Source organism: Triturus cristatus, chromosome 12 (genome assembly GCF_964204655.1).
Source record: "Triturus cristatus chromosome 12, aTriCri1.1, whole genome shotgun sequence".
NCBI lineage: Eukaryota > Metazoa > Chordata > Amphibia > Caudata > Salamandridae > Triturus > Triturus cristatus.
The window spans coordinates 73,651,348-73,665,840 of record NC_140595.1 but is presented as its reverse complement, the minus strand read 5'-3'; the positions used below and the strand labels follow the sequence as shown (position 1 = coordinate 73,665,840).

General features: G+C 42.7%; 1 protein-coding gene across 1 annotated transcript in view; it reads left to right on the top strand.

Annotated features, from left to right (window-relative positions):
• The window catches only part of LOC146772570 (uncharacterized), a 35,890-nt gene that overhangs the window by 9,200 nt on the left and 12,197 nt on the right, over positions 1 to 14,493 (top strand). The window contains exon 2 of the mRNA XM_085639601.1: positions 10,758 to 10,842. Coding sequence (XP_085495727.1) covers positions 10,758 to 10,842 — 85 coding nt within the window. The remainder of the gene's footprint in view (positions 1 to 10,757; positions 10,843 to 14,493) is intronic.

Below are 14,493 nucleotides of genomic sequence, written 5' to 3'. Positions count from 1 at the left end.
GCTTCAGCCCCTGGTAGGCCTCTGGGGTACCTATGCCCTGGGTACATAGTATACCATATACTAGGGACTCACAAGGGTACCTCAGGATCCAATCTGTGGTGTACCTAAAGTACATGCAATCAATTTAGAGAGGAAGCAGCTAGGCTGGGGCCCTGAATAGCAGGGTCTCAGCCAGACTAAAGTCGAAAAACAGTGAAACACCAGCAAAAAGTGGGGGTAAACATGTGAAGCAGATCCTACTCTCCTACAATTCTCAGTATACAAGATGAGGTCGAATACATTAAACAGAAGCTGTTCTGATTTAATGATCACATGTTCTCATAGCGCATGATGGTATAACAATCTTGTATTAAATCGAACCCACAATAGTAAAGTACTATTCAGCTCATTTTTAAGAGTCCAACAATCATTAAGTACTCGTATAGTTCTAAAACAAGCCTTATAAAGTGACTAGTGCATTCATAATCTCAATATTCCATAAGGAAGTAGCTGTAAAGTACATAGCTAATCAAAAATCTCAATGATGGTAGGATTGTAGATCATGGTTGAATGTTCTAAAATCTTAAAACACTATGCCTCAAAATTTCAGTTCATGTGTTGAAGACCTCAATAAAGATTATAATTGTTTACATGCTAATGTTACTGAGAAAACAGTGTTCCCGTTATTTGGATTCCCATCTGTTTGCTTATTTTCCAGAAAATAGTTCTAGCAGCACATGATATTATTTTAAGTTGTATTCAAAAGTTCCCATGTTGTTTCAACATTCTAGTTTTTCTGCCATGTAGAGACTAGTCAGTTTTTACTTTCTTATTTACTTCTTCTGCATTACAAATGAACATATAGTTCAGCATCCAAGTTAAATCCTGACGGGTTCTCGGTACCAATAGCTAAGATTAGTCTAGACTCAGTTCTACGTAAGTTGAGGGTTCTATCGCCACCTCTTTCTTTTAGTTTAACGATCTTGATTCCTGAGTATTTCAATTGTTTACAGTCACTAGATTGGAATTCGTGAAAGTGCTTAGCCATCGGGTACGTAAAGTCTTTATTTTTTATGGCGCTCAGATGTTGTAAAATTCTTATTTTTAATTTATTGATGGTCCTCCCAACATATAATGTTATATATATATATATATATACATACGTTTTAAAATCTAAGCAATGGGTGATGAAAGTATTTACTTCAAATATTGGAATTATAAGTTTTGCTTCTCACCCCACAGATTTTCCTGTGATAAATTTCAGCAGATCAGACCTGCTGAAATTTACCTTGAAAAAATACATTGTGATTACTGGAACATGCAGATTTTGGTTTCAATAAGCACCATATCCATATGTTAGCTGGCTCTGGTGGTTTAGGGGACTAAGGCGTCCACTGTAGGGGCCTGTGTCTGACCTCATGGTCACAGGTTCGAATCCCGGTGGGTCCACTAAGCCTTTCATCCTTCTGAGGTTGATAAAATGAGTACCATTGAGTTGGGTAACACTAAGCATCTGGTATTCAGGGCCAAGATATCTTTTTGTGAACGTGCGCTTTACAAATACACGTTATGTTATATTAAATCCACAGTAGTTTGTAAAAGGAGTGATTTATCACACCAAGATCCCCTTGGAATCAGATTTTATCGGATGCAATAAATATCTACCAAACACCAGGTCATGTGTAATGCGGGGCGAAGAAGGATTAGTCAGGGGTAGGCTGGGGATCCAGAAATTCCCAAGTAAGACAACATGGGTATTGAGGAAGAAAGCTCCATGTGGTTAAATGAAGCAGACAACATACTGAAAATGAAGTAAAGGCAGTTGCGATGGAGTTGAGACAAGTTTGATTGCAGCTGCAATAGAGTGTGTTCTGCATACATCAAACTGCAGAGTTCAGTTAACTAGAGGAGATGCTAAAATTAATTGGTCCTGATTCACAAAAGTAGCATACACATTTGAATTAATTTATACTTTGGAATAAATTCACTACTTTCGGTATTCACAGACTCCAAGAATAAATCTACTACAACAGTGTAGGTTATATGTCTCCACCCCCAGAATAATGCAATTGGCCTACTCTTGTGTGGGTGTGTGACGTCCGTCCCTAAATGCCAGCATGACACCCCCTAAACCCCTCTTACATAGCCTAATTATCCTCTTTTGTAGTAAGAATGCCTCTTTCCTCACACACTCCCCTCCTGTCCCCACAATTACTACTAAAACTTACATTTAAGTCTGGTGAGAATTATGGAGGTGTAAACTATGCAATTCTTTGTGAATAGCATTTGTAGTACATTTTGTATTACTACAAAATGTACTACAAGGTGCAGTTGGTGAATCAGGTCCATTGTGAAGGTGGCTATCCTCGGGGTCTTGTAGAAGAATGGGAGAAGGTGATGAGCAGATAGGCCTTATAAGGTGAATGGGTCTGCTAAGGCTTATTGTGAATGGGGATCGATAGATACTGCAGTTTTGATGACTGGAAGACAGTGACAAACTAGGAGGTGCGGCTTCGAGTCCGTGAATAGGAGGATAGCATGAAAGATACAAGTTGTTGACAATTTGACAGGGAAATGGATATGATGGGTACGTAGGGCGCATGAACATTTAGCTGATTGAATAACAAAGGGCTGACCCTAGGGCGAGCGAGAGTGGATTGAATGATGGTGTATATAGTGTTGAAGGAGGTCTTGGATGTTGAGAATACATTTCCAAAGTAGTCGGCCATGAGCAGGGCATGCCAAATATGTGACAATTTGCAGAAATGATTTGAAATTTGGAGCAAGAAAACAAGAGAATTTCAAAAAACATAATTTCGGACTGTATTTTCCAACCCTTCACAGTCTTCCTGTGTTCCTCTAGGGGTATGGTGTGCTTTTCTTGCATACCATAGCGTCGATAATTGCTTTCGCAGAGCGAGACTTGGGAAGTAACAGAGCTAGTTCACAAACCTAGTAATGACTACTGGATGAAAAAGTATCTCCTACTTCAAGCAGCCATTGACATTTGAGAGATCTTTAATTTGAGGTTCTGATTTCTCCAATTCGATATCTAAGTGAAAACAGGTGCATATTTTTCAATGGTTACATTTCAAATAATTCTGCCCACATTGCACCAAATCACAAAAGGATTTAAAGTTTGAATAAGCCCTTCCTTCCCTACTAAAATGTTTGAGGAAAAATCTATTTTCTTAAAAATAAGAAACACTTTTATGCTGTTTCTATTCCCCATCAGTTCTGACCCACTGTAACGCAACTGCACAAATGCAATTGTATTTATACAGTTCCTCCTTAAAAGTTGCATACAAATTAGTGGATGTATGATGTTACAACGCATGCTGTTACAACGAAATTTTTACAACGCAAATGCAGTGACAACGCAAGTCTTTACAACGCAAGTCTTTACATCGACTTGCACTAGATGGCGTGCTAACATTAAAAAAGTGTAATTTACTATTCTAACTCCAGTCCACGTAACAGTAGGGAAGGTGTTTGGATAGTAAACTACACTATTTTTAATGTCAGCACGCCATCTAGTGCAAGTCGATGTAAAGACTTGCGTTGTAATGGCATGCGTTGTCAATGCATTTGCGTTGTAACAGTTTTGTTGTAATGGTAGTGCGTTGTAAAAGTTGCGTTGTAAAGGTTGTTCCCCCAAATTAGTGAATGGGCCAAAGTTAATAAGCATCAAAGAAGGGGTTTCTTATGAACTAAACAACTCCGAGATTTCTATTGACAGGTTATTGCTTCTTGGAATATATAATTTGCCTGAAAAAAAACGAAAAGACCCAGTTAAAGGACGGACACAATTCAAAAAGAAAATTGAAGTTCCGCATTTATGGCAAACTGATCATCTCTAGGGCCTTAGTTTTCTATTCTTGACATACTCCTCAAAATCTCACACTCAACATCACATAGGAAATTAAAACTTATATCATCACAAATTGGGTATCTCATAGGACATTATGTAGAGGTTCAAGGTGGCTGTATCGCTGGCCACCAATGGGCACCCTCAAAGATGATTCATAAAAACAGACTGCATTAGAGGGGTTATAATAAAGATTTGTGCGTTCAGGCCCAGCGTATACAGTAGAGAGACTGGCAATGGGCAATAACTCCCTCTTGAGGTTTCTTTATAGCCGCTCCAACCTTGAGCATCTACCCCCAGCATGTAGAACTGTCATACAACTTTGTCGCCACACAGTGAAACGGATGGGTTGGGAGGGGCGCCTGACTCAGACAACCCCTCTGTGGCATGGAACATATCTACGTCCAGTTGCTGCACTCCCAGGTTTCCGGGTATGGGATCTTATTGGCATCTCAACTTTAGGTGACATAATGCATGGGTCAACACTCAAATCCTTCCAACAGTTGCAAACGGAATATAGTCTCCACCCTACAGAATTTTATAGATATCTCCAGCTGAGACATGCTTTGACCCCCCCCCCCCCCCCTTGATCCCCTCACTGGAAAGCTTGCCGGAATTCCACCCTCTTGAGAGACACCTACTAATGGGGGACCTGGGTGCCCATAAAATCCGGCAAATTTATCAGACTCTGATCACCCACAACCAAACTACACTACATGCCACACGTGCCGCATAGGAAGCAGATATCCCAGACCTTACCGACGACGAATGGACTGTGGCCTTAGCTAGTCCCCGGGGGGCCACCGTTGGCACGCTATACCGCATCATTCAATTTAAATATCTCCTCAGGGCATATTATACACGCTCCCGCCTATGGCGGATGGGTGTCATTCTGTCTCCTAACTTTTGGAGATGTGGTGATTCAGAGGGGACCTTCTTACACACAGTCTGGAGCTGCGGGGCACTGCAGCCGTTCTGGTATAAGGTTTCCTCCTGTCTAGAACAAGTCCTGTGCTGGAAGTTGGCACTTGAACCCAAGTTATTCCTTTTACACAGCAAAGAAGGGGTCGGGGAGAATCATTATAAGCAACACTTATTATTTCTGGGCCTCACATTGGCTAAGCGGGACATTGTCCAGTCTTGGAAGGGGACGTCCTTGCCACCAGTAAGTAGGTGGCAGAGGGCCATGGATGACTGCATGGTGGCAAAAGTGGCCATGTATTGGGCGCAAGGCTGCCCGCAAAAACACAGGAAGGTATGGTCTTGATGGGCGATATACCGTGGGATTGAGCTGCCCCACCCCTGCCATCCCAGAACTCTCCATCGTCAGGCAACATCCTCCGTGCTGCGACAGATAATCATAAGGTGGGACATCCTGGCCGCATGCGCACGCATAGTAGATACCTCTTGCATGGGGGAACACTGTGTAGTTTGTGCCAAGTTTCTGGTTAGTCTGTATGTTCACAGGCCGTATTGTTGTTTGGATATTTGGGCACTACTCTCCAATGTACTGTATTCTAAATAGAGGCAACCGGCGCTCGCTGCAATGTACCACAAAAACTCAATAAAGTTTGTTTTAAAAAAAAAATAAAGAGTTGTTCACCAGAAGTTAAAAGTAGCCCCAGAGATTAAACTTTTATTTTGCCAGAAGTCATAGGACCGAGGAGCTTTCTCATGGGCCATGCCTGGCTCTACTGATATCACTGTCCTAGCACTAAAAGCCCCAATCACCTGATCCTGTCAATTAATTCAAAACGCCCGGCCACTGAACACTGCGCCATGATGCAACAAATGACTAAGTCTCTCGACCTTTAACCTAATATGACAGGTGGACCTCATTGGGCAGTTGTGTCTACAGGAAATAAGATAAATATGTACTTTAACCGTACAAATTTTGGTAATGCAATTCTGAAATTACTATTTAAAAAGTGAGGCTGGGAAGAAGGTTTTCAAATAACAACGTTCTCCGTTAATAAGGTTATTAAAAGAGCAAATTACTCTAAGCCTCTTAAATTTCCTATTTTAAGCCTGAACTAGCGCTTCCAACTGAGTGTGTACAACTCTAATCTCTGAGATGCCCCAAATATTAACAAGCATTTGCAATGCAATAGGTCTCGCATTAGTAAAAGTTTGAGTTTTTGGCGTAGCAAATATTAATGCAACATTACTAGCTCGAATTTTGGTAATGTAGACCTATAGAGTGTAGTGTGGTACAGTGAAGTGAGCCAGCGGGTGTGAGTACGGGCTAAATTAGCATGCGAAACAGTAAACTCAGTTTTACAGGATAATTGTAGAGCTGAACCATAATACAGAAGGGGTAACAGAGAGCCAGGGAGCGAGCGAGCAGGAAGGGTGATGATGAAGGTGCGCCACACACGTGTATATATATTTGCAAAAGGATCCTATCACGGTGCATTTTTTTTGTGCTTTCAGTTTTGCTAACGCCGCTGTACGTGTGCGAGGTAGAAGGAGGGGGTGTGTTAATGTGCCGCGTGCTGTACGCGTGCATATGTCCTGTCCTCTGAGTTTTGCTAACAGAGGTATACGTGTGCACAACTGCTGTTGTTTGTACGTGTGCACATATTTGGGGCGAGTGGTGAGAAGCTGAGCAGCATTGGAGTAGCAGTTTAAACAGTAAGTCCTTGGTAAAGCATTTTGAGTAAGTGTGTGTGGCACGTGGCGTGCAGAGGTTTGGGGATTGCGTTAATGTGCAGTGGAGTTTTTTGTTTTGGCGGTTGGATAAGCGGTGTTGCTGAGTGTTTATAGGCAAGTGGCGTTGGTTAGGGCTGCGGCTTGGAGTGTGTAAGTGAGGTTACAGTTTGTACTTGTGAACGTCGCTACTTTGAACATCGTCGCTAGCTTTGGCAGTGGATCGCAAATGTGAGCTAAAAATTAGAAGGAACGGTGAGTTTGCTTTATTGTTTTAACACTTGCAGCATGGGTCAGCTTGATAATGGCTGTGCCAGGGACTGCGAGCAAGGAGAAAGGCGGCTGATTCCAGGTAGCGTATTGCTACGAGAAGTGGCTAGGAGCATGGAGGGGGTGAGTGTTGAGGGGGCATTCGGGGTTAGGGGGACACCTAGGGATGTATTTGGAGATTTGGCGAAGGATTTAATTGTTTTTGAGCGGTGAGTGGAATAGGTGAGGTGCAAAGCAGAAAGAGTTCGGCGGCAGATTGAGGGCTGTGTAGGGAGGTTGCTAGGTTACTGTTGTTGGAGAGCGGGGGCGTACTTGGATCAGGAGGGTAATTGCGGCTAGCGAGTGGTACTCTCCTTTAATACAATATGGAGTTTTATGCAACGTGTGAGTTTGAGCTGCGGCGGACTGTGGTAGTATGCAGCAAAAATGCTTGTTAGTATAGAGTGCTAAAACAATATGCGAGAAAGCTTTTTAAAAAGTATTGTGTGTGTGAAGGAAGATTGTATGGGTGAATGGCAGAGTAGGGAATAGGGAACAGTGGGGGGGGCAAATGAGGTAAGAGCGGCAACTTTTTTCAAAAGTAGTAATATGGAAGCGTAAAGTAATGTGAATATATTTTTACATGTGAAGTGTTGAATTGTTTTGTGGGCTGGTAGCGTTATTTCTTAGAATAACAAACAATGGTAGCAGTGTAATAAGATATTAATACACTTAAACAATAACAAGAAGTAGCAGGAATCCAAAACGTGTCTTAAAGCGCCAAAATGTTATATTAATATGGGTGCTGCAGTACAGAGTGAACTTTAAGCATTGTATGTAATGCGCAAAAGTCTATTTTTAAATATTGGAAATACTTTGTGGAAAATGGTATTACGGTAAAAAAGACAAGGCCTTTTTTTATAGAAAGATTGTTGATTACTTACCGTTTTTTTTGGAAAGTAGTACTTAAGAAGGGTGGGGCTTGCAAGATATATTCCAATAGTTCTTTTTGCTGATGTAATTGCGCATGTTTTTTTGGTGCAAGTTGCCACAAATTAACCAGTGGGCTGTAGATTAGTACGTAGGTGTGGTAGAAACGTGAAAACGGTATACTGTATGTGCTTATATATGCTTGTGTTTTACTAACAACATAAATGATGACACCAGTAGGGCCTAATAGGGGAAAGGAAGAGGAAAAGAAGTGAGGTTGCAAGTGAGGGCAAGCTAGATATTTTGTGCAAGGGGCCATAATTTACCTATGAATTAGTAATAAAAGTACTCCCAATTATGTGTTTAGCTCGCAAAAACTGTATAGTGAGAAAATGCAAAATAGCATGTATGGGCTGTGAAAAATATGTAGAATAAATTGTTTTATTAAAAGCATGATCTAAAGTGTAGTAAAGTCTGAGCAAATGTGTAGTATATTACGTATTGGAAGAACGGCGTGTTTGGAACAACCGGTTATTATAGTGCAACTAGGTTAAAGGTGGCTGTTTGCTTAGTGGCAAAACATGGGAGCTGTATGGGACAACTGTAATGAAACTGCAAAATGTGTATTGTTTTGAGATTGGCTCGAAACCACTACGGCATTTGTGTGAATGCAAAACATCAAATGGACAGGCAGATGCGACGAAGGCGCCTTGCAGTCTGGATTATTTTTTTTTGTTTGCAATCGTAAAGAAAGATTTTAAGGGGGCGGGTAAAAGCGCAGCATGTGGTATACGAACCACAACAAGCTGCTTTTAATCGGGTAATTGACAACGCAGAATAGATGGTGAAGTAGATTAGGTTAAGGAAGTGGCCTCCTAATATGTATAATTAAAGGTAAAAGGGCTGTACTAGGAACAGGCTGTTTGAGGAAGAGAAGTGAGCAAGTACGTAGCCGAAAAACAACAGTATCAAAAGACAAGGCCGGCGGAGCGTGGCGCGCGCGCTTGGCGGGGGCGGGGGAGCGCATTCCAGGCGGGGGTGCGGACCCTTTGAAGTGCTCCCAAAAGCGGAGTGCATGGTGGCACGATGCGCGTGATTCATGCAATCCGCTTTTGGGAGCACTTTGAAAAGCCCTTTTACAATAGTCTCGCTTTGCGATCGCTCGCGCGATAGCAAGGCGAGACCTAAAAATGGGCTCACATGTTTTAAGCAAAAGACACACAATTGATGGACGGAATGCAGAACAAATCAAAACATTCACCCCCAGTCAAGAGATCTGGGTTAAATCCATCATTCTTTTGCTCACCATGCCACCCCAGTTTAGACCTGGCCATATGCAAATCAGTCTTGACCCTGTGCCTCATAGGAACAGTCCAGTCCGAACTGCCAAGCCAGGTCCTCCCTGGACCGGAAACAAGCATCCTAGGACCGGTTTCGGGGTTTCATCATTTGCATTTGTCACCCCGAGTGGGGCCGGTATGCCCAGACGTGGGTCCCGTGCTCTACATGCCACTGGAATCAAGCTATCCTGGCTGAAGAGGGGTGAAACCCCGAAACCGGTCCTAGGATGCTTGTTTCCAGTCCAGGGAGGACCTGGCTTGGCAGTTCGGGCTGGACTGTTCCCATGAGGCACAGGGTCAAGACTGATTTGCATATGACTGGGTTCAAACTGTAATGGCATGGTGAGCAAAACAACGATGGATTTAGGCCCAGATCTCTGTACTGGGGAGAATGTATGACATTGTTCTACATTCTGTCCATCAACTGTTGTTTTTGCACATGTTTTAAGCGTCAACTTTCCAAGACCAGCCCTGGTATTTCTATACATCCACAAATGCCACAATTTAAGTTTTTGGAAATAGTTATGGCTATAAGAATATGTCTGTGTCTGAATTTAATGTCTTTAACCCAGACGATATAATAATCACCTTTACAAAACATAGCCTTACTTTAATCTATTTGGGAAAAGGATACCTCTTCATCAATAGGCATCTCCTCAACAGCCCTCCTTTACCAGGTATTACACTCCCATCCTTCTTGTCATTTTCAGCTTATGTTATTCTACGTTAATGACAGTTAAAGGTACAGAATTGGACTGGAATGGTACTCTGAGACCAAAGTCCAATTTTAGAATCATATGCCAATTCCCAACAGGCTAATTGCTGTTTGAGCAAGTAGCTGGTTGTTTTCATCCCTGATACTAAAGTTTGAGCTGTGATGTGGGAAGACATCACATCAAAGCTCCTTTTCTTTGCACACGGTAGTCCGCTTACAGCGCTCTCATGCCCGCACAAATTAAGCATGCAAAATCTCAGAACTGAGCACAAATTGAGTGAAACGGGGATTGAGTACAAACACAAATTGCGCCTGATATCACAGTTACCAGAGCACTTAGAATGACCTTGAATAATCATTTGGCATAATCTATGTCCAATGAAAGGGATGCATTAACTGCCTCTGAGGGACAGTAAGGTAGAGAAACATCTACTTCATAGTTTTAGATTAAGTCCTTATCTACTTGTATTGAAAATGAGGCAGAATAAATGATCTTTGTCCAAGTTTAGCAAAGACCCTTTAGCAAATGCCTCATAAGTGTCATTAAAAAAATCTACGGTGTATATATTGGTTCAGAACACACTGCAATGTTCACAAGGCCTGGAGGATGAGAGGGATGAAGATGAGCATAGAATTCCAACAGTGTGATCTGTTTGGAACCATGGACCGTTTTCATCATGTTTGACCATCAGATGAGCATCAGCGCAGTTGCTAATGAAATAACATATAATTTCACTCTCTTTGAGATTTCAGCTCTTTGAATTTCGTTCATTGTAAAGATGAATAATTCTGGTTAGTATATCTAAATACTACTATACAAAATACATGATTTATGTCCACAATCTTGATGCTGCAAGTAGTCTCAGTATAATTTCCTTTTATGCTATTTGTTTATTCATGATTTATAAAAAAATTATCAGTGTATTTTTTTCTGTGTCTCCACATACTGCGTCAGTACCTTTTAATGCCTCTCTGTGCAATCTCTTTTCCAATCAATAGAAAATAATATTTAATAATAACATTTCAGAGGTTGGCGGAAGTGGAGGAGAATGCCGGAAAACTATCCCTCTTTGAGGAATATCAGAAGGTGTTCAAGAGGAATATGACTGGAGGTGAGCGGGCTCGTAGGGAAATGTATTCACTTTCAGTTGCTTGCTGAGCTGGGGGTGGGGGTGGGGGATTTCATTTGTTCCTTTTATGTATAAAGTCTGTCTGTTCATGTGTCTAATGATGTTTCTACCAATGCCTGTTCACCTTGAGGGTATTCGTTGGTGTGGATGTGAGTTCTACCTCTCTATGGTTGGGGATTGTGTTGTGGAACCTGGAGCTTTCACTGGAGATGCTCTGGGGTTCAGAGAGTGGGCATCTGGATGTGCAGATGCTGTGAGACCAAGAGTTTTATTAAGCGCATAGCTACTCCACCAGGAGTATCCCAGTGCTAGAGGATCAGGTTCCTAGCAAGAGCACAAAAAGACAAAGCAACAGATGACATTATTTAAAAAGCCAGGTTTTTACATTCTTCCGAAAACGGAGTTCAGTTTTTCATCCCTTGTCTGCAGAGGGACAGAGCTCCATAGTTTGGATGCAAGGAAACCGAACGAGCTTCCACCCATCCGAACTCTCTTCACTCGATCACCAGTCATTTGTCTTTGCGGCCAAATATTCCTCTTTCTCTGCAATGATGCAAGCAGTCCAGCCATAACCCCCTTTTGTAACACTCAAGGTGAGAAGCTAACCCCACTCCATAGACATACCACATTCCCTGTTGTCTACCCGTATTTAAAAGGAGACCAGTGTTGCCTTCTCTAGCTTACCTCATAATCCTGTTGACTCGAAAAGAGAATCCTTGTAAAACTCCCATTGCCTCCAGCAGTCATTCTATGCCCTTCTTGTTGTGGATGGCTCTATTTCAAGGGTGAAAGCACATGAGGGATACTCTAATCGAGTACAAGTCTCAGCAGAACACCCACTCAAGACGTACCCCATATTTGCTGCTTGACCACCCCTTCTTTCCCTCAAAAGTACTGAGTAGGGAGTTTGAAACTATAGCATCTTCAGAGTTTAAGAGTGTGGTCTTGATTTGTGGTAACTAGCACCAATATAGAATATACAGTTGCAGGAGGAGTGTAAACCTGGAGAAATCCATCTATATGTAGCCTTGCGTAGGGTCGTAGGCACAGTATATTCAAGGAGGTTCCCTATTAGTTTGGAAGTCAATGCTTCTAGATCGTGAGAGCTAATTTGCAAGTGTCTCTCCAGGCAACAATTCCGTAGTGGTTTTATTTGGAATCGGCTGAGGTTTCTGTTATTTGCCTTCAGAAATACTTCAGTATATAGTGCTGATCAGTCTTGTCCAGATAGGATCAGATCTGTAATGAACCCCATCTCCATCAGAAAGGAGGACGGCCATGATCAAGAACCATGAGCAAGGTTTAAAACCAATCTACCCGACCAACATGGAAAGGTTTCTTTTGAGTTAATAAGCAAACACAGTTTCAATGACATTGCAGGTTTACGGCATAATGTTCACATTCATGGGTGTGTGATGCCTTCAGGTGTGCATTTTGGTCCATCCGAACACTGGACCTTAAGCGTCCGTGGAACAGGGACACAAATGGTCTTATTACACAGAAGACTTTGGAGCGGCAAAGAACTGCTCTTCTGTGAAAGGAGTCTTTTTGATAGTTATTTATTATCATTATTATTTTATCATACACCACTGCTGCAGCCCCTAGATGCTTGAAAGCTCTGGGTTTGGGTGATGAAGGGAGTGTCCAGATGGTCTAAAACTGGGATCATCACAGTCTCCGGGACCTGATGTTCTGATGGACGTTTCCTGCTTCAGGGGACAACTGGCTGTGCTGCCATCCAAGATCTGTCAATACAGATGTATTTTAGGGGTTTTCTTCAAAAACTGGGTCCATCATGAAAGTTGCTTGATTTCCTCTCTGATGCGTTCATTTGGTTTAACCTTTTTCTTGTTTTGCTGACAATGCTCATTGGTTGGTCAGGATAGAAGTAGATGTTGATCACAGTGGTATTAATGTTCCGAGGGGTTTGTCAGTAGTGGCAGACTGGGTGATGCAAAATGAACTGCTGTTTAACAGAGCTAAGACCAAAGCGGTAACTCCGGGCAATGACGTGACTATCTGGACCAATGACCTCGGTCCAAAAATTCTAGAGTATACACCTAAACATTTAGACATGTTGGGTAATCGTTGATTCCAAACTTATCCTCACCCTTCAGATCACCAGAGTCACTGCATCTAGCTTCGAGATCTTAAAGACCCTGAAAAAGTTGTTGCCCCTCCGGCCTACCCAAGGTATGAAACCTTGGTTCAGGCTGCAACAAGGTCCTGTTTGTACTACAGGAATTCTCTAAGTAGGGATTAAATTATATTACAGAATATTACTGCAAGACTTATTCTAAGTATCAACAGAAGAGAGGAAGTGGTTCCCTTCTCCCCTATGTGCATTGGCTCCCAATTTGCAAACGTATGACCTTCAAATGACTTTGTTTGGACCACCGTGCTCTTCAGATTGCAGGACCTGTTTCTGCGTAAAATAAATTTAACATCCAAGACGATGCTGATTTTAGAAATCTCAAAACACCTAAAGACTTGCTCTGGTGACAAGGCTCTTTCTGCTTCCACACTGAAGCACTGGCGCCAACTGCTCCACAGATTAAGGAAGAAGTTCTTTGTACCAACTTTATAAAGATGTTAAATATCTGGTTATTTGGTCATTTTTCATAATGTTCTCTTTCCCTGTCTTTGGTTGGATGGGACCCTTTCTTTCCTTCTTCTGCTTGAGCCTGTGTCACTACAATGCCAGGACTCCCCTCTTGGTGGATAGTTTTCTTAATAAATGTAATTAATTCATTCCTAAACAGAGTGTGAAGGCTGAAGAGATCTCAGACGACATGGGCGATGATGGAGCTATTAAAAAGTGGTGTGTGTTTTTTAGGATAACTGGCCAGTGCAGTTGTCAACAAAACCTCTTGGTCAATTAAAAAAAAAAATAAGCGTAGAAAGAGTGTTGCCTTCATCTAGAGAAGTAGCCTCTTTCTCCTCATTTAGTTGGCTGTTTGGTATCTTTCCGCACTCTAGTAACTGATCCCATTGGCTGGAGGGACTATTTTACTTCTGATGAGTACACTTAGGGCCTAATTACAAATCTGACGGTTCGAGCACCGACGGACTTGTGGTGGCGTAGCGGTGAAGGCCCAGCCACCTGTTGGGTGGGCCTTCACCGCTACCGCTGTTGGGTGATCGGACCGTAATTGGACCGCTGCCTCCGCCAAGGAACCGCTGTTCCTTGGTGGTGGCGCAGTGGTCAGGGCTATTGTAAGATGCAGGTGGTGCCGTGCGGCACGCCCTGCATATTACAAGTTTCAGGCCCCCTCAGCCCCCTCAGCCTAGGGGTTCATGCAGGAGGGGCACAACATGTGCCCACCTGTGTGCCTGCACCTAGGTTCCTGCACGGCATGGAATTTACAGTCCATGCCGTACAGGAACCTGTGTGGTGTTCCCATTGCGATGCCTTTTTGAAAGGCACCGCCGCCTTTGAAAGAGGCACCGCCGCAGGAACTGCCACGCCACCCGCTCGCAAGACCACAAAAATACTTGTAATCTGGCGGACAGGCAGCAGTGACTCTTGGAGGTGCGGGGGCGCCGCCAAAAGTCGTAATCGGGCCCTTATCATTTTATTTTGTCCTGCTGCAGCAGCTTTGCAGGGCGGGATGGGGCTGCTCTGACTACAGG